Below are 21,623 nucleotides of genomic sequence, written 5' to 3'. Positions count from 1 at the left end.
ATGTTAACTAGACTGCCCAACATCAGATTGTCTGAGTAAACGTTCTTCCCTAGTTAATTAACTTAATATGTTAATCTGTTTTACCTGTGAATAGACACTTGTTAGAGGTTTGATGCATTGTTCATATGTTTGCTTTACTGTTAAACCAATGCCCTCTGTAACCTGAAGCCAGGGTGTATAAATCTGTGTGCTGCCTTCAAATAAAGTAGTTATTCTTTTTTAAACCTGAAATGTGGAGCTTGGTCTCATGTTTGCAGGGAAACTGGCTGGGTTGTGAATTGCTGATTCCCTATGCAGGACATTGTTCATCTGGTATTAACCCTTGGTACACTGTTGGTACCGTAACAGTTATAAAGAAGGCCGGCCTCTCTGCTCCGCTCAAAATTATCACCACAGGGAGGGGGGAGTGACGAGTGACGTGTGTGCTCAGTGAGCAGGGATGGAGGTGTGAGCCAAGTTGCCTGGTGACCGACCACACTGTGCATACAGGGTAGGAGCCATGACTGGCTTGTTAGTAGTGCCGCGGGGGGGGGGGGGGGGGGGGGGCGAAGGGATAGGCCACAGCTTGGGCTATTGGCTGGTAGATCTGTAAGTTCTGACCAATAGATCACTTTTATGTGATTTCATGTTCAAGATTCTTATGCAAAAACAATCCACAAAAAAGTAGATACTGTGACTAACCTCCGGGCACCACCGGTATAAGCCTCCTAGCTATGTTCAGCACAACTTGATATCTAGATAGGTGCACACCGCTATAATCTTCTCTCTCCTCACTCTCAGATAAGAAATATGTTCTGCACGAGTAGGATTCTTTATTTTTAGTGTAGCTACTTGCTCTTGTTTTGGGATGGCATATATGAAATGAGTTGTAGTTACAGCTGAAGCAACTAGCAGAGATGTGAATAGACAACACCTCTTTCTGCTATTTTTTATATGCATGAATTTACCAATGTGCTCAGAAAATAAGCATCTTGTTACTGTTACCACATAATAAAATGATGTGCTGTGCTTATTTGTAGGAACTTGCCAGCTGCGGGTGGAACAAAAAAGAAAAACACAGCCTTGCCCCAAATGTTGTTGCTTTTACAAGAAGATTTAACCAGGTAAGAAATGTTTGCAGAGAGCCATCGGTCTATCCTTGTGTTGTTTACTGACTATATTCAGAGCTGGAATGTTCCACTAGGCCGCTTAACCTGAATTGGTGGGAAAAAGCATCTGATTATTTAGAATGTTTTTTTTCCCTGTATTTAACATTGAGGGGGCAAGTAAGTAACTATATTGATATTTTTCCACCACTTATGTTTAAATGTGTGCAAGATAGAGTCCCAATAGAAAAAGCACAATATGCATCTGTATCCCTCTACTGCCCCCATATTTATTGTGCCTTCACTGTTACATTACACACAAATCTGTGTTTTGTAGTCCAAAAACCAAATGCTCAGCATTAGCAACAAACCAAACAAAATGGAAATGTGGCTTTTGGGAATAAATGATTAAACAACACACTAAAGGGTCTGAATGTGTGCTCCGAAACCAAAGAGATACGTGTATATGTCTGTTTAAGGGATTTGAACAGGGACATCAGTATAGTGAGCATGTGTGTTTATTGGGTTATTCATTTTCTTCTTAAAAGGGAAGAGTCCACAGCTGCATTCATTACTTTTGGGAATTCAGAACCTGGATACCAGGAGGAGGCAAAGACACACCAGCCAAAGGCTTAAATCCCTTCCCCACTTCCCTCATCCCCCAGTCATTCTTTGCCTTTCGTCACAGGAGGTTAGCAGAGAAGTGTCGGAAGATTAAAGATAGTCTCTTATGGAGGGTAGTACTCTTCGCTATGGGACTGGAGTTTTTTTTTTTTTTTTAAAGATTTTTTTATTGAGGCAAATCAAACGACAGTACAAAGCATAGTAATCACAAACATAGGCCCTTAACCCGTAAGGGCAATTATCAAGAGCGTACATCACTGGCAGTACATTAATCATAACAAACCATATTTTAGAATCAGTAATAAGAACTTACATTTCAAGAACAATAAATAATCAAAAATAGTGCTGAAATTGTAGCTGTTCTTTTATGGTCTAAAAACATAAAAACTGGCCTCAAGTTTTTTAGGTATTTAACATATAGGGCCCTTATTGGGTCCCCAGAACTATTAATGAATGTGGTCGATCATAGAGGGGAAGGGAATATATCTACTACCACTAGAAATAAACTCAACTAACCTCAATTTAGAGGGCATGGGAGAGTATATCAAGGACATAGATCATTACAAACTATTATGACCACAAACCTAAGTCCTTAACCCAGAAGGACAAATGTATTGGGGGTGGGATTATCAGCTCTAACTATAATAAAGCACTCTTATGAATTTTGTAGGGAGTTAAAGATGGGATCTGTGTCCCTTTTGCTTAAAGAATAAGCCCCCGGGGGGGGGGGGCGGAGTTCATAGATAGAAGTATGCTAGAAACAAGAAATATTAGGATTGGACCTGGACCGGTACCAGTACCAGGGATATGCAAAATGGAATCATGCACATACATAAGTAACAATTGTCTCTAACCCAAAATTTCCACAGTGACATAATATAATCTTGCAGTTTAATTTAAAACAGAAGATCCTATATAGGTGTATAAAAGGCATAAATAGATGTGGACCTAGATTATGGTCATGACCTGACTAGAAATAAGTTGCATCCATTCATATTGGATCAGACCAAACATAAAAATTAGAGGTATGCTCCTTTAAAACAGCATTTTATCAAGTCATTAACTCTATAATGGGCACAGGTAGCACAGGTATAGTGACTGTATAGTAACTAGATTCCTTATAAACTCAATTCTGTCTAATGAATATAGCTGAAGTGTTCCAGCAAGGAAACACAGTAATGATACATGCCTACAGAACTATATCTAGCATAGGGAATGCGATACGTAGCTTGCAGTATTCAAATAGTAAAGTATGGGGCATTGATTTGATAATCAATTTAACACTAAAATAGTTGGGATCAGTAGCGTTGTATTTTAAGTGATGTATCATGTTTAAGTCCCAATCCTAGAAGTTTTCAAAAGAGCATTTGTATATTAGAGACTTAACTCCTGTCAGTATAGAAGGCTAATCGTGCATATTGACCAATATCACTACAAAATAACAATTGGGCAAAATACCAATTTCTAAATTATGTGTTCTCAAATTAGTACATCGAATTGCTCTAAATGCTAATTACTCTAAGCTGGACTAGAGAATTTTATGTCTTGTCGCCTCGGCCGCAGGCAACAAAACAAAAGGAGCAATCACTGAGCCTATTATCTCAACAACGCACAAAGTATATTAAACATAGAAAAAGTGGGGCAATTTTTTTTTCTCCTACCCATAATTACCATTAGTGTAGCAGTAGAGTGTAAAATTTCAAATAGGTCCCATTATCACATCTGGGCAGGGAGGCAACATACAATATATAAACAAGTACCTCCAGGACATATAATGGGTATAAACCCTGTAACGATCTCATGTAACCTCTAGCAATAAATCCACATCAGAAAAACATAAGGTACATTAAAACAGGCTTGCGTGAAAACATTGAACTACAAGTAAAGCTAAAATTGTACAACTTATGAGCTGGGTTATAAACTATAGCAGAAGCGATAAGCCTCAACAGTGACATTGCAATTGTCCCTCACGTGAGTCCAGGGATTTCAACATTGCTATCCTCTTCTATGTGAGGCCTAATAAATAAATCATCCTATCCCTGACTTAACAATCTTCACACCATGCCATGTCTGCTGAAGTCCCCATAACAACTGGCCCGGAGGTTGGCTGATCATGATGACCGGACAGTCAAGAACAATATCCCCATATACAGCCAAGGGGCAACGGGTTATGGTCACTGTAGATCTCCGATTCACAGCTGTCCAGTGTCGCTCTGGTATCTTGCCGCTTGTGGCTCTACCCCTACCGCCAGTTTCTTCCGTGTCCACAATGGCCTTCACGTCGCTCCAGGAATGTGTTTCATAACACAAGACTCCTGCGGATAACTGCGGGGTTGCAATAGCACTGTGCGATCCGCGCTTAAACTTGATCCACTGCTCCACCGTTCCGGTACCTTCTCGGACAAGAGGTAATGATGGCTGTGGTCTCTGCTGGCGCCATGTCACCAATGCCTCGGCATCACAAGCTGACACCATCTCTGGCTGCTCATGTTGCGTATTAGCATGTCGCGGTGAATAGGTTTGGTTACTGATAGTCCACAGAAGCTCTTCCCGAAGATCTTGAAATGCTGAAGCTATAATATCACACAGGTCTTCCATGGTGCAGCAAAGCTATGTAAAGCCACGAGGGCAAAAAGATGGCCGCTTCCCGATGATTTCTACACTGAGCGATCCTCCTGCAGGGTCTACAGCTCGACTGTCTCAGGAGATCAAGATGAAAGTGACCCCATCAGTTAGGTCATAGCTTGCTAGGCTACTGCCACTCTTTTGAGATAACAAATAGTTCATCAGATGATCATTGCTTGGCATATAGATGTAAATATTGCAGAGCTCTGATGATATGCGACCATGCTGTTGCTGAGCTAGCTCCGCCCCCCGGGACTGGAGTTTTAAGTAGTCCTGCCAGCCTCTCAATAAGAGCATGGATGAATGTTAGAGTCCGGAGATACAGGAATAGTCTTTCTGCGAAACCATCCCAACTCAGATTAACAGCTCCATAAGCAATCAGCGTTGACTAGTTTCGCTGCCTGCTTTTCTGCTCTTAAGTCCATGTCAGGAGCGATGCTACTACCCTGTCACACTTGAAAGGCCATGTTCCTGTTTCACGGCATAGATTCTGGTAAGATCGTTTCATTTATACACATATCATAACGTAAGAAGACAGGGTCACAGTGTGTCTCCTTTATCTGTAAAGAATCAAAGGTAATACCCTCGGAAAAGGGGTTATTGAACAGGGGGGTATTTGTGCATAATATTATTTATTGTGTTTTAAAGCTGCGTCATGTGTGAGATGATGCTCTGTCAGTGTGTGAACAGTTAGTTTCTTAGCGAGAGATCGACACGGGCCTTTTTTGGCGCGATTTCTGTCTAGTGCAGGGATGGTCCTGCATGGCACACTATGTGACCGGGTGTGGACTCTTTAACTTCCTCGCTCTTGCCCGGCCGTTGTAGGAGATGAAGCTGTTTTTCTGTAGTCCGGGTCATAGGAAGTAGTGAGTGCCCCGGCCATTGGGATATAAAGGTGCCGTTTATTTCCTATCTAGTCCGCAATAAAAGCGCAAGCTTTGGAGGACTCTGATATGTTAGAGTGTACTCCCTCTTTAATTAAACCTAATAACTGTGTCTATTGTGAGGAGGTTCCGGTTTATCTGCCTGCTCAACTCTGTTCCACATGCTTTGATAAAATTGCAATATCTAAAAAGAATAAGATATTTAGTACAACTGAGCCATCCACCTCTCAGGGTTCTCAGTCCTGAGAGGTGCGTTCCCTACACTTGTCTCCAATTGCACATGCAGCTCCCCAGGGCACTACTAATCCTCCCGCGGGATGGGCCCTTTGGCCGCCAGATTTCGCTGATCAGTTACAAACAGCGGTTTCTGCAGCCTTTAATGCCTTACCACGCTCTGCTAAGAGCAAGCGAAAGGTGATGCAGGGAGAGTCTTTCTGTGAAACCATCCCAACTCATATTAACAGCTCCTTAGCAATCAGCGTGGACGAGTTTTGCTGTCTGCTTTGTTCTCTCAAGTCCATGTCACACTTGACGGGCCGTGTTCCAGTTCCACAAAATAGATTTCAGTAAGATCGTTTCAATTTAATTCTGTGTGTGAATATAATGTAAACAAAGAAGCAGGGTCTCAGTGTGACTCCTTTATCTTATGGAATCAAGGGTTAATATCTCCTGAGGATGTGATTCTGTCTACTAATGTTTAGCGTTGCTTGGGCTCGTGGCTATTTCAGAACATAACGTCCATTTTTGTCAGGCTGCATGGCTCTTGTGGCCTTGGCACGCTTTTTTCTGGCCTGCACGGTGTACCTTGTGACTAGGCGTGGTCAGAGTGGGTCGGAGGTTCTGAGGATTCCATGGAAATCTGTGGTGCCGGGTTCTGGTGGTGTTTTTTCATCTCCTTATTTGAGGCTTCCTTTGGGATTGTCCTCTTGGACTCTGTTCCTTGATGACGGTGCCTCTTCCTTCAGGTTGAGGCTGTTTGGGCCTTTTGTCCCCTTTTCTTGGGACTGGCCTTCTGGTCATCGGTTTCAGGAAGTTAGGGCCTTTTGGTCTTTGTTCTACTTCCGGGATCTCGTCTGCTCCCATAACTTTGGAGCTCGGCAGATTATGTTGTCTCCTTTTTTTTCGGGTTTTTGCCCCTGCTTAGGCGTTTGGGTTTTCATCCGCCAGGGGTTAGAATGATCGTTCATCCGTAAATCCTCGAGCTGTAGGTGCTTCCAGGAAGTTGATCCTGAGAGGATCTTGGAGACTATTATTACCTTCTCAATCCAGTTTTCTATGTTTGAGCTCTGTTCTCTTTTATTAGGTTTACCTTAGTCTCTGGACGTAGTGGGTGTTGTCCCTAGAGCATTTAGAGGTCAACCAGAGTAGCTGTGTGGCTTTCATTTGCCTAGCACCCTTTAGGTTGGGAGTTTGAATGGTCTTTAAAGCACTCTGTGTCTGGGATACTTTCGTGAGAGTTCAGTGTCCAAGGTGCCTTGGTTATGACTGTGATTGCATCGCCGGTGGTGCAAGGTCTTCTCCGGATGGGGTAACCCGGTGGTTCCTCAGGGGTTACTAGTTTGTTTAAAGTCGGTTCCGGGTGTCTGGGCTTTTTGTCCCTTGTCTGTACATTTTGGGGTTCTGTATCCAGATCCCTTGGGACTGGTTCGGGACGGCCCAGTTTGCCGGTTCCGGGACATCTTCTGTTCCTATGGGCAGATTTTTCTCTCTCTTATCTGAGAATTGGACATTTCTGCTTGGCCAACCGTAGTGGCTGGATGGTTCTTTCATTCGGTATCTGACCTTTTTGAATCCATCTACAGTTTTACACTCCATACTTGTGTGCGGGTGAGCTGTAATGTTTTTTGTTCCCAACTCTTTGGGGTGGACTTGGCATTCCACAGTATCTGCCTGGTGCTCGGAGGTCCTTTTCTTCTTCTGTTCAGTGGGGTTATCTCCCCTTCCTTGCATGCATGATGTCAGGTGAAGGGCTGGTTTTATTGTGACATGCCATTGCTGTAGTTTCAGTAGAGGATCTTCTTTTGGGAGTGTCCTTAGTCTTCGGGAAGGGAGCTGTGACTGGGTTCTGGAACCCAAGCTCTTTTTTGGGGGGGGCTGGATCCCCTCCATTTTCCTTCCTAAAGGTCTTGGTGGTGCGGGTAATTTTTAATTCCTTTGTCTTTTCGGACATTACCAGTCGCTTTGGTGCTGGGACTGTTGCCCAGAGTGAGGGATCTGTGTGATCTGTTGAACTTTGTCCGTGTATCATAGATAGATATAGATCTTGTGAGCCTTCCTTAGGTGGGAGGCTTCGCGGTGGATCCCTCCTCAGCAGGTAGTTTTTCCCTGCTGGTTATGGGTACTGTCCTTCCTTCCTGCTTTTCTTGGGAAGGTGTTGTTCTGCACTACTTGGAGTTTTTTCTTTTGTGAAGACGGTCCTGTGCAGTTTACTAGCTTGGTAGCTGGGGTTGGCAACTTGTGTTTGATTAGACCACCTTTTGCAACAGGAAGCCTATGGCTTTCATAGCAGCATATTCATATGGTCGGGGGTTTGTTTTTTCGTGGGCTGAGAGTCTGCAGGACTTTGTCTCCTCAGAGGCTGTTGGCTCCGTCGAGTCTAGTGGTCTGAGCGGTCTCAAGCAGGGGCCTTGCTGGATCTAACTGTTGGGCAGTTACTTGTGCCTTTTCCTTCTGCTTTTGGTGAAGTGTTTTTTTTGTCGAGAGTTTGGGTGTTTTTAGGCTTTGAAGCCTTAAGAGTGGGCCGCCTTTTGTACCCGCCCGTTTTGCATTTAGCTTGGGTATTGTTTTCCCAAAAATAATGCAGCTGTGGACTCTCCCCGTTTATAAAGAAAAACTTAAATTATGCTTATCTGATAATTTTCTTTTCTTCAGACGGGGAGAGTCCACAGCTCCCCGCCAAATTTTTTATATGGGGCTGCCGTACTTTTTGTTTTTGTTCTTCTGACACCTTTTTCCTCCTAATATTTCTCCTACTTTTCCTTGTTACCTCGGCAGAATGACTGGGGGATGAGGGAAGTGGGGGAGGTATTTAAGCCTTTGGCTGTGGTATCTGTGCCTCCTCCTGGTGGGCAGGTTCTGAATTCCCAAAAGTAATAAATGCAGCTGTGGACTCTCCCCGTATGAAGAAAAGAACATTATCAGGTAAGCATAATTTAAGTTTTTACTATTTTTTAATTATTATAAAAGTGCTTATTATTCACTCTTTTAACTTTAATTGTTTGTAACCTGTGTGGTGATATTATTTCTTAATGGGACAGTATACACCAATTTTCATATAACTGCATGTAATAGACACTACCATAAAGAATAAGATGCACAGATACTGATATAAAAATCCAGTATAAAGCCATTTAAAAACTTACTTAGAAGCTCCCAGTTTAGTACTGTTTAAAAGGTAGCTGGAACACCCACTGCAAGTGGGAAAGAGCAGACACTCCGCCCTCCCCCTTCCGCTGCATATGAAAAGACTCTTTACACAAACAGGATCAAGCTGGAGTAGGTATACATCAGTATTCTCCTAAAACTTTGGGGCTTGGTTAGGAGTCTGAAAATCAGCACAATGTTATTTAAAAATAAGCAAAATACTTTTTTTTTTTATATAGAAAACAAAACAAAAAAAAATCATGTATGGGCTTTATAAATAGATCATCTACAAAACATTTATGCAAAGAAAAATCTAGTGTATAATGTCCCTTTAATGTCATTCAGTATAGTGGGGATTAATGTCAGTGTGTTCTGTTCACATGCAAAGCACTGTTGCATTTGAAAACTTCTTGGGGTGCGCAGTAATAAGTCAGAAAGTGTTTTCTAGGGTTGATAAATTGCAAGGTATTGAATATTTGGATTGTGATCAGGAAAACAGGACTGGCACATGTTAAAAATAGAGTAATTTTTCGCTGAAACGTTAATGAAGAAAGTGCTGCAGATAAGCGGTGAAGATGTCTGATTGTGATGATTGCATTAACATTATAAAGGGCTCATCTGTAACACTAATTATCAAGCGATAGATTGCATATTAGGTAGTGAATCTACAGGTAGTAAGTTTTAATACAGATGGAACATGCTGCTCGGCTGATTGTGTGCTTGTTTGTGCCACACTTGCTGTTAGCAGGATATACACGTTGTGATTAGACTGTTGTAGAGACATTTACAAGCAGAATACAGTGTCTGTGGCAGAAGCGTTGTCTGCGGGAGGAGCAGAGACCGGGAGGAGCAGAGACCAGGAGGAACAGAGAACTTTACTATTGTAATAAAGGAGGGGATTATTGTAAGTTTTGTATTACTCCAACCTGTCCTCATTCATATCCCAATACACCCCTGTTCTATAACCCTGAAAGACCGTACTAGCTTGTGGAATTTCTAGTCTTTGATTGTGAACAGAACACTAAGCATATTAGCCCCTTGGCTGAAACAAGTTGGCTACAGCACTGTTTCTCAACTGCGGTCCTCAACTACCCCCAACAGGTCAGGTTTTCATTATAACTAAACCAGTGCACAGGTAAAATAATCAGCTGATTGGTGAGATCAGGTTAGTAAACATGGTAACTGATCAGCTGATTACTTCACCTGTGCACTGGTTCAGCTATAATGAAAACCTGGCCTGTTGGGGGTACTTGAGTACCACGGTTAAGAAGCACTGGGCTACAATATATATTATAATACAATAATGCTACATGGTTACACAGTGTATTTATAGAGAATAACTTATAAATAGTATAAATAGCTTACAATCTAGAGAATGCAGATAACTGATAATATCAATATAATGCGATGCGTACATGGTAATTAAATGATATTCTACATCTGTGCTCACATACAGCTAAACTGACGCAATAACTAAATTAGTGGGTAATTATTTGTTATCGTCAGACCTCAGCATGAGCTACAGCCGCTGTGAAAACAGAACTGGTTCTTTAGATTAAAGGGATACAGTAACATACCTTATTGTACAGTAATAAGACTGAGGGGGCTAATGAGTCAGACGTACATATCTGTGTATCAGAGAGAGCAGACAGACAGAAGCTGCAATTGATTCTAATATGGTGAGTAATCTCTAAGGCACTAGACAGAATTCAGACATAACATTTATGATCACACCATTAAATCTCACACACCTGGACCACAAAGTGCTATCTACCACACGGCCTTCTGTGCAATGGGTGCCCCAGGGAAACTGAGATGGCTGCAGACAGTTACACTTCATCTGATTTTTAGGTAATTTATAGACCAACACAGTCAGTAGTCAGAATTCCTGTTGCCATCATCACTGACAAATACAGGAGATTGTGTCTGAGAGGGAAACATTACTACAGTTTTGTAAAACAAGTTGTCCTTAAAGATTGTATTTTTGTGAGATTTGTTGAATAATGGCTATAAAGCTGATGTGACCCTTGTAAATTCTTCATTTATATGTGCATTGTTAAAATAAAATATAAACACTTTAACAACTACTATATATACTTTTTTTTACATAGTATTTGTTTGTTGTTCTATACGTATATGGGTGTTACACTCTTTACTTGTACAGATCTTGTGTGTAATTGTATTATAATAAACATTTTCATCTAAATTATTTAAATATGATGAACATATGATATTTGCATACTGAAGAATTAATCATAGGGTTTTGATACAACACCATATTTAAATGGTTTAACCTTGTATTGTAATACATTCACACACGGGACCTGTATAAGTGAGGTTTGAATGCCAAAGCTTTTGCTTAACAACAAAAAAACAACAAAAAATTTAATAATAAGTTTGATTCCCTTCAAAGTCATTTTTATTCTTAAAAGATTATATATAATTAATTATGACTTTCTTCTCAAAGTAATGTCTTGTAACAGCCATACATATCTAGAAAAATAGATGTTTTCTTTGTACTTCCAGTATTTTGAAACAATACTGCACGATGTATGTTATTCTATTTGTTTTATGTGTTGAGACATTATTAAAGAAAATGAGATAACCAATACAACTATATATATATCCTTTCTTGTGACGTGTTTATCACAATATTTTATTTGTGTTGTTGTTATATTAGTTTTAGTTAGATTTGCACTCTAATCTCACTTTGATTTATTTGAACTATTTTTACATTATTATTATTATTCTTTATTTATAAAGCGCCAACAGATTCCGCAACGCTGTTCATAGGTAACAAAGATAAAAGGACAGTACAATATGAGACACCAGACAAAATTTAACAAACAAATACAGGAGGAATTGGGAGCCCTGTTCCTGTGGGAACTTACAATCTAAATGTGCATTGTTATTAAAAACCATGGCCATGTGGAGCTTTCCATATGTTAAAGGGACATTATAGACTCATTTTTTCTTTGCATAAATGTTTTGTAGATGATCTATTTATATAGCCTATAAAGTTTTTAAAAAGATAAATGTATAGTTTTGCTTATTTTTAAGTAACATTTCTCTGATTTTCAGACTCCTATCCAAGCCCCAAAGTTTTATGAGAATACCGTCAGCTACCTTCTCCAGCTTGCTCCTGTTTGTGTAAAGGGTCTTTTCATATGCAAAAGTAGGGGGAGGGGGAGTGTCTTATTTGCCACTTGCAGTGGGCTTTCCGGCTACCTTTTCAACAGAGCCAAACTGACAGCTTCTAAGTAAGTTTTTAAACAGTTTTATACTGGATTTTTAGATCAGTATCTGTGCATCTTATTCTTTATAGTAGTGTCTATTACATGCACTTATCTGAAAATGAGTCTATACTGTCCCTTTAAGTATACAGACTTTTTTGGAACTTTGATAATTTAAAAATAAGTTTTTGTAAAAGTCTGATTGTTGGCACGTTTATGGGGGATTTTCAAGTATATGGGGACTTTGTCGAGACTATATGGATTTTTTCAAGTTTATGGGGATTTCTTTAAGTCTATGTGGACTACTCAATTTTTTCGGGACTTTTTTGAGTTTATGGGGACTTTTTTGAGTCTATATGGACTTTTTCAACTATACAGACTTTTTCAAGTCTAAATGGACTTTCTTCTATAAGATACGACGAGTCCACAAATTCATCCTTTACTTGTGGGATATTATCCTCCTGCTAACAGGAAGTGGCAAAGAGCACCACAGCAGAGCTGTCTATATAGCTCCTCCTTTGATTCCACCCGCCAGTCATTCTCTTTGCCTACTCTAAGTAATAGGAAGGGTAAAGTGAAAGAGGTGATAAAATGTTAGTTTTTATTTTCTTCAAGCAAGACTTTTTTTATTTTAAATGGTACCGGTGTGTGCTGTTTTCTCCCAGGCAGCAGATGGATGAAGACTTCTGCCTGGAAGCTGATGATCTTAGCAGTTGTTACTAAAATCCAGAGTAGTTCCCACAGAATGGCTGAGGAGTACTTAAGAAATTTCAGTGTGAGGAACGTTTTTGATGCTATAAGCAGTGAGGTATGTTCAATCATTTTTTTCTGGAGAGACTGTGTTATTTCAGAATTGGCTGACAGTATCCCCATGAGGGAAAGGGTAAGCAGTAATCCTAAAGTATGTTTGTTTTGACGTCTTGGCTCCCGTGTACCAGGGTTGAAGCTCCTACCAGCACCTGTATTTTGTTGCCACCTATAGACCATCCCATGGCAATAGTCCTGTTCATCCCTGATGAATTTCAGACGCTTCCGACTCTCCAGTTGTTTCTTGTAGTCGTTGACAGATTTTTCAACTTCCATCACCAGCTTTTTATACTCATCCAAAGGTATTTTTTTTCACCATTTCTTCTTTTTGTTTGCTGATCGTTTCCTTATATTTATCAATTTCTTGTTGGGCAAATTCCACCGTCCATGTTATTAGGTCAAAGGAGCACTTGTTTAAAATGCTTTCAAATTTATCTGTGTACTCCTTGCGATCTGCAAATAAGGTGGGACATGTGGACATTCTTAGTCCTCTAGGGATACGTTGTACCTTGTGGTATTCAGAGAGTGTGATGGCATGTAGCTCCAGTACCATTTTCCTTTTACAATCTTTTTCCAGAAGCCTGCTTGAGACATCAGAGGAGGCAATTTTTAAAAAGTCTCTATTCCCCAGTACTTTAGCATTGATCTGCTGTGCAGTTTCTTCATCGTAACCAAAAGTCTTAGGACCCATTGATGTATCTGTAATATCGTCAGCCATACCTTCAGCCATAATTAGCATTTATGAAATAATTATCTATGATCTGCTTATTATGTGCAATATCTATTCTATTTTATTTTGTACATATGGTTTTATCTTTAAACATTATTTGTTATTTTGAACTTTTCTCATGTGATTATTCAGAATGTTTAATTAAAAAAGAAACATGTATTCTGATTGTCCACGAGATGGCACTGTTGTAACAATGAAAAATCATGTGAGAACAGGTGAACAAATGAACAGGTGTAGGGTATTTAAATGATGAACCTATGTATTTTAAGTATACATGACTAAGGGCCTATAGCAGGCCTGAAACGTTGTATTTTTTTTTTCTTAAGACCCAATAATATGAGAAAATAAAGGTCTTTTAAATTACTCGTGGCTGGAATAATTCTTTAACCCTGCAAGATATGGCCACAGTTATGTCTACTACCCTCACAGAGGTATTATCTAAACTGCCTGGTTTACAGGGGAAGCGCAGTAGGTCCGGTCTTATTGTAAATGCTGAGCCCTCTGACGCTTTATTGGCCATCTCTGATGTACCCTCACAGTATTCTGAGTTGGGGGTGGGGGATTTACTGTCTGAGGGAGAGCTTTCTGATTCAGGAAAGATGTTCCCTCAAACAGACTCAGATATGACGGCCTTTAAGTTTAAGCTTGAACACCTCCGCTTGTTGCTCAGGGAGGTTTTAGCGACTCTGGATGATTGTGACCCTATTGTAATTCCACCAGATAAATTGTGTAAAATGGATGGATATCTAGAGGTCCCTACTTACACTAATGTTTTTCCAGTCCCTAAGAGGATTTTGGACATTGTTACTAAGGAAGGGGATAGACCAGGCATTCCGTTCTCTCCCCCTCTTACTTTTAAGAAAATGTTTCCCATATCTGACACCATTCGGGATTTGTGGCAGACAGTCCCTAAGGTGGAGGGAGCTATTTCTACACTGGCTAAGCGTACAACTATACCTATTAAGGACAGTTGTGCTTTCAAAGATCGTATGAATAAAAAATTAGAGGTTCTTCTAAATAAATTGTTTATTCATCAGGGTTTTCTTCAACAACCTATAGCGTGCATTGTTCCTGTAACTACTGCAGCTGCTTTTTGGTTTCGAGGCTCTAGAGGTTGAGACCCCATTAGATGATATTTTAGATAGAATTAAAATAATTCTGGTTTTGCCATTTTAGCGCGTAGAGCGTTATGGCTTAAGTCCTGGTCTGCTGATGTGTCATCAAAATCTAAGCTATTAGCTATTCCTTTCAAAGGTAAGACCCTATTTGGGCCTGAACTGAAGGAGATCATTTCCGACATCACTGGAGGAAAAGGCCATGCCGTTCCTTAGGATAAGACAAATAGAATGAGGGCTAAACGAAATAATTTTCGAAAGGATTACAGCTCATTCTACTAGAGCGGTGGCTTCCACATGGGCTTTTAAGAATGATGCTTCTGTTGAACAGATTTGTAAGGCTGTGACTTGGTCTTCCCTTCATACCTTTTCCAAATTTTCCAAATTTTATACTTTTGCTTCTTTGGGGGCTATTTTTGGGAGAAAAGTTCTTCAAGCAGTGGTGCCTTCTCTTTAGGTATCTGTCTTGTCCCTCCCATTCATCCGTGTCCTGTAGCTTTGGTATTGTATCCCACAAGTAAAGGATGAATCTATGGACTCGTATCTTATAGAAGAAAAATAAATTTATGCTTACCTGATAAATTGATTTCTTCTATGATACGACGAGTCCACGACCCGTCCTGTTAATTTAAGACAGATTATATTTTTTTATTTAAAACTTCAGTCACCTCTGCACCTTTTAGTTTATCCTTTTTCTTCCTATACCTTCGGTCGAATGACTGGGGGTGGATCTAAGAGAGGAGCTATATAGACAGCTCTGCTGTGGTGCTCTTTGCCACTTCCTGTTAGCAGGAGGATAATATCCCACAAGTAAAGGATGAATCCATGGACTTGTCGTATCATAGAAGAAATCAATTTATCAGGTAAGCATAAACTTACTTTTTTTGTGTTTATGGGGATTTTTTTTCAAGTTTATGGAGACTTTTCAAGTTTATGGGGACATTTTTGAGTTTATGGGGACATTTTTGAGTTTATTGGGACTTTTTCAAATCTATAGGGACTTTTTAAGTCTATAGGGACTTTTTTGAGTTTATTGGGATGTCTTTGAGTTTATGGGGACTTTTGAGTCTGCTGTCTTTTTTCAAGTTTATGGCGATTTTTGGAGAATGTCACTTTTATAATTTTCTGTAGTAACAAAATTTTTTATATATATATAAAACAAAAAGTCAGAAAGCACTAACCTGCAGTGAACAAGTGCATTGGGCACGAAACATGTCTGCTAGGAGCACGGCTTCACTTCCTATGCTATGATTCTTTTATGCTATACAGCACATGCTTTTATTACCTTTTTGGAATAAAGAACCATTTTTTGTATTAAATCTGGCGTACAAGGTTGGTGCTTTGGACTTTTTGTTTTATATATCATTTCCAATGCGCTTTGGACAGATGCGCTGCCATTAAGCACAACCTGCCAGCAATTGGCATCTGACATCACTCCCCACTCTCCTGTGTGTAAGGGGGAAAGGAGAATGCGCTGCTCATCACTCTGTTTATATATATATATATATATATATATATATATATATATACACACATTTTTTTGTAGATGTCACTATAAAGAGTTTATTTATTAAAAGTATACTTGATCTGGTCATCAGATTTTGCCTTGACATGAATCATTTTGATAGCTATGACCTTCTGAATGCTACAGAACTAAATTATTACAAACTGTTTAGACAACTAAATAACAATACGGTTGTACAAGCACAAACTAAAATGCTGGTCTTCACTCTGCCAAGGCAACAATGTTAAAAACTCTTCAAAGACCATAATTGTAATCACAAATCATAACGTCTTACCCTGGTCCAACAAAATAACTGGCGCAGCATGTTATCCTTACTAGGTCATTTTCAGATGGATACAATTACAAATTACGTTCACTGGAAAAGTGCTTTGATCAACCCCACAGAAAGTTATTTCATTTTTTCTCACTACCCCCATTTACCACACAAAAAAAGAGGGTTTGAATAATAAAAGAATGAAAAAGAAAGAAAAAAAAAAACCTATGTCAAACTGTGAAACATCCTAGGAATAGTTATTTTGCTTCCAACAAAAATATGTGTTGTCCGCTCAGTGTAGCAGTGTGGTACAGATACCACTAAACGGCTAGCAGTTGAAGATTATAGACCAGGAGCGCCCACACTTTAGTGAGATGACATGCACATGTTTGTGAATTTACGCATGTGCCAAGTGTAAGAAAAATGGAGCTTACGTGTGAATGTGAACATTGTTTAACCCTTTGAGTGCTAAGGCATTTCCCACCTGGGTGCTACGCTGGATTTGAGCTTTTTTTATTTTTTTAAATACATTTATCTTTTTATTTTTTTTATTTTTTTTAGATCCCAAGACTTATACTGTTGGAAAGGTTAGGCAATTGCCTTTTCAACGGTGGGTCTTGGGGGTCTGTAGCTGCTTAGATGCCTGAGATTCAGGCTTCTAAGCCGCATGCCCCCATTTCCCTATATTGTTCATTGTAAATTTTAAATAAAGTTGCGCAGTGACGTCATCACTATACAGGCCAGATCGCCGGGGTGGGAGTCAGTGGGAGCCCCCAGATTTTCCTCAAGGTGGGTGAGTGCTAGCGACGGCTCTGAGTCGTCATCAGCACCTGACTGGGACTATTTGCGACGGCTCAGAGCCATCATTAACTCTCAAAGGTTTAAAGGGACAGTAGACATTTTTTATGGAAGTTATTTAATGGAACAGTAAAGTAAAAATAAAGTATGCGTGATTCAGATAGAGCATGCCATTTTAAACAACTTTCCAATTTACTTTGATCAATTTTGCTTTGTTCCATTGGTATCTTTTGTTGAAGAACAGCAGCAGTGGCAGCAGTGTTTGCATCAATTTTTATAGCAATGTTTTACATAGTTACAAACTATGCTGCTGTAGAGTGTCTGTAGCATTCTAAAACAGCATTCTCCAGATCAAAATCTATAATCAAATATTTACACTGTGCAAGGTCTATGGTCCTAATAATAGAGAAATATTTTTGGGACGAAATTAAAAAATGTCATTAATCTTTTATCCTTTGTTTTATCTAGGACACAGTTAGAGGTCCTGTCTTTGGGTCTTGGTTTTTCTCCTACCACACACTTTAACCTTTTTGACACAGTTGTTGATCTGAACAGATTCGTCAGATCTCTTGTTCTTAAGAAACATTTTTTAGGTGCTGTGGATACTGGTCAAGGTGTAATTAGTAGGGACAAACCAACTCCCATTAGATGTGGTTTAGATTTTTCTGAGGAATGTTCAATTTTAGACCTCATTGCATTGGATAGAGAAAACTTAGATTTGCACCCTTGTGCAGTTGAGGATACACAAGATTTAACTAAAATGAAAGTGAAATCCAAATTTTATCCTGTTAAATCTAGATCCAGTTCAATAGAGGTGTTCCAGAAGACAGTGGAACAGGAATTAAGGAAACTTAATTCCACTGAACCCAATCGACAACATAAAAATGATAACTTATCTAAGGCACAATATTTGTCAATTCAAGAACTTAAGAATAATCATGAGCTTGTCATACGTAACTCAGATAAAGGTGGAAAGGTGGTAGTTCTGGATCGACAGGACTATTTACAGGAGGCATTTAGACAGTTATTGGATGTCACAGTGTATGAGAAACTCAGGAACAATCCTGTGTTTATGTACAAATCACAATTGAAAAGTATTTTAGAAAGTACACTACATGATGGTGTCATCACACAGGCTAATTTCGACTTTCTCTACACTGAGCATCCAATTACAGCGATTTTTCACTACTTACCCAAACTTCACAAGCATGATACCAATCCACCTGGTAGACCCATCGTGGCTGGAATTGGCTCATTAAATGAGCCTCTTTCTGAGTTGATAGATGGGTATTTACAACCCTTTGTTTTGGGTCTTATGAGTTACATTAGAGACACATCTGATGTTATTACACAGATAGAAAGCGTGGTTTGGCAAGAAGAATTTATTTTTGTGACCATTGATGTTGTCTCATTGTATACTTGTATACCCCACGACAAAGGAAGTTTGGCAATTGAGTTTTTTCTGGACACATCAAACTACGATGATGCTGTTAAAAGGTTCATCAGGGTTTCTCTGGATTACCTTCTAACGCACAATTTTTTCATGTTTGAGGGGGGATTCTATCTCCAGAGGCGTGGGACAGCAATGGGGGCTAAGTTTGCCCCCTCCTATGCCAACCTCTATTTGGGTTGGTGGGAGCTGTCCCACGTCTATGGAGATGGGAACCCATACAGAGAGTATATACAATTTTACGGTCGCTACATCGACGATATTTTGTTGATTTGGAAGGGCCCGGAGAACCTTCTTGAACCGTTTCTGAACTATTTACAAGACAATACTTTAAATCTCAAATTTACCATGGAGCACAGTAAAACCTCAATTCCATTTTTGGATATTGAGTTACATCCCAATAGAGAGAATTCATGTATAGAGATTGAATTGTTCCGCAAAGTGACTGCTGGAAACACTATCTTAAATGCTAGATCATGTCATCCTAGACATATCTTCTCATCTATCCCTAAAAGTCAATATATTAGGGTAAAACGTAACTGTACCACTAATCAGAGTTACTTAAAACATTCAAATGATTTAACTGACAGATTGACCCAAAGAGGGTATTCAAGGCCAGCTCTTGATACTATTAAGAGTGAAGTTGATCTTCTAGATAGAAAGGATCTCTTTTTGTCTAGTGGAACAAAGGATGTTGATAAATTTAATAAACCAAAATTCATCACTTCTTATAGTGTTGAATATGGTTAAATTTGCAACATTATACGTAAGGCTCTTCCAATTTTGGCTACTGACGACAGTCTGGCAGGCATCATTGAGCAAGGTATTTGCTTTGTATCACGCAAGGCTCATACTTTGGGTAACTTATTGTTACCCTCAATGCTGCCACGGACACAGTCTAACAAAAATTGGCTCTCTATTAAGCCAGGATTCTTTAAGTGTGGGAGCAGAAAATGTAAATCCTGCTCCTATGCTTCTTTTGGTACAAGTTTTGTATCTACCAAGAATCAAAAACACTTTGAAATTCGGGAGCATATGACTTGCAACTCTTGCTATGTCATATATCTTTTGACCTGCAGGGGCTGTTTCAGGCAGTATGTAGGACAAACGACACGTGCTCTTAAAGATCGTTTTCTTGAGCACTTACGTTCAATTGAGGATCCTGAGTCCACAACTCCCATCTCCCTGCATTTCAAACAACATCATAATTCTGACAGCTCCCTGTTGACATTCCAAGCAATCCAAGTGATTCCAAGGCACCCAAGAGGTGGTAATAGAGGTATAACTCTCAGTAAAAGAGAAGTTTATTGGCTTTTTCAGTTGGATACTAGAATGCCAGATGGGTTAAATTCAGAATGGGATGTGAAGCTATATGTAGATCAATAAGTTATTTTTTCCTCTTTTTGAATTGTTTTTTTGAAACAATGTCTCTTTACATCCTTAGCATTATTGCTTATATTTGTTATATATTTTTTATTATATTTTTTCATTTTCCATTTTTATCAAAATGACTTTACACTGATCAAGTATAATTGAATTAGTACATTGTGATGTTAGTTCACTTATGTGTTTATTTATGTGTTTAACTTGGTCTGTTAATGCATATTAATAATGCTTTTTTTCTTTATTTTTCTTTTTCTTCTTAATATTCCTTTTTCTCCCCCTTCAATTTGCCCTCTGCACACTGCTTTTGTAACAGATTGGTTTTTGATTGGACAGCCATTTATTGGGAGTTTTCGGCTAAAGGGTTTATAAAGCAGTGTGTTGTGGATATTAAGTATGGTCACTGAGGAAAAATATGCTTATGACATAGGAAACGCGTCTGACCTAATTTTTCCTGCCTTATTTTGCCTGTCACTTACCACTTATGCCTTTTTTACTGTTTGGCATTGTATGGATATTTACCTATTATATTGAGCATTTGTTTGAGCTAAACAATAAACAGGTAGTTCACTGCTTACCATCGTTTGCTTTTCTCAGCCTTACTGGGTGCGCTGATTGTTGGTGTTGTTAAAGGGACAGTAGACATTTTTTATGGAAGTTATTTAATGGAACAGTAAAGTAAAAATAAAGTATGCGTGATTCAGATAGAGCATGCCATTTTAAACAACTTTCCAATTTACTTTGATCAATTTTGCTTTGTAACATTGGTATCTTTTGTTGAAGAACAACAGCAGTGGCAGCAGTGTTTGCATCAATTTTTATAGCAATGTTTTACATAGTTACAAACTATGCTGCTGTAGAGTGTCTGTAGCATTCTAAAACAGCATTCTCCAGATCAAAATCTATAATCAAATATTTACACTGTGCAAGGTCTATGGTCCTAATAGAGAAATATTTTTGGGATGAAATTAAAAACAGAATAATTACTAACCTGAATAACATTATCATAATAGGAGGGTATTATAATATTGCCCTGTTAGCCCACCTAGATAGGATGGGGAAACCCATCAGAAATCAGTTTATCAGATCATTCCCCAATTACTATGGAACTTACGTTTGTTAAACAAGTAAAAAATTCAGGATTGTGGTTTCTGCGATATTTAATAAATAATAATAAGTTCTCACAATTCTTAAAAAAGTAAATGGGTAGAATTCTTACATTTTAACAAAGATTATTCTGAAAAAATGAAATTTTCTGGGAGGCTTTCAAATGCGTAATTAGAGGAGACATAATAGCATACATGATAGCCCAAACAAAAAGATAAGACTCAGATCAGAGCAACTAGCATATAAATTATCCAATACATATAAAAGATATCTGACAAATAGAAATTTGGGGAACTGGAATAAATATATTGAAGCAAAAACAGAGACAATTGTTTACTGGTACAAATGCAATTGGCAGAAAGTAAAGCAAAGAGTACGTTTGTCAGATATGGAAACAAATCGCAGAAATATCGTGCTAATTTTACTTGAAATCAAAAACAGAATTAGCATATTTCTGTAATTAAAAAAAGAGGGGCAATCTATCATTTCAACTGATGGAATCAAACAAAAATTGTAATTTATTTAAAAAAAGTGTATAGTGTGCAAAAAATAGATGAAGTATAAAATGAATCTTTTGGGAAAAAGTTAGTCCCACAGATAAGTGAAGAACAATTAAAAATTATTGGAGACCCCTATAACAA

General features: G+C 38.9%; 1 protein-coding gene across 6 annotated transcripts in view; it reads left to right on the top strand.

Annotated features, from left to right (window-relative positions):
* The window catches only part of RALGPS1 (Ral GEF with PH domain and SH3 binding motif 1), a 1,173,485-nt gene that overhangs the window by 452,808 nt on the left and 699,054 nt on the right, over positions 1-21,623 (top strand). For all 6 annotated transcript variants that reach the window (XM_053695590.1, XM_053695591.1, XM_053695594.1 and 3 more), the window contains one exon: positions 1,020-1,103. In XM_053695590.1, coding sequence (XP_053551565.1) covers positions 1,020-1,103 — 84 coding nt within the window. The remainder of the gene's footprint in view (positions 1-1,019; positions 1,104-21,623) is intronic.

The sequence above is a fragment of the Bombina bombina genome, chromosome 12 (assembly GCF_027579735.1).
Source record: "Bombina bombina isolate aBomBom1 chromosome 12, aBomBom1.pri, whole genome shotgun sequence".
NCBI lineage: Eukaryota > Metazoa > Chordata > Amphibia > Anura > Bombinatoridae > Bombina > Bombina bombina.
Note: the sequence above shows the minus strand (reverse complement) of the source record. Positions and strands in the feature narration are given on the sequence as shown.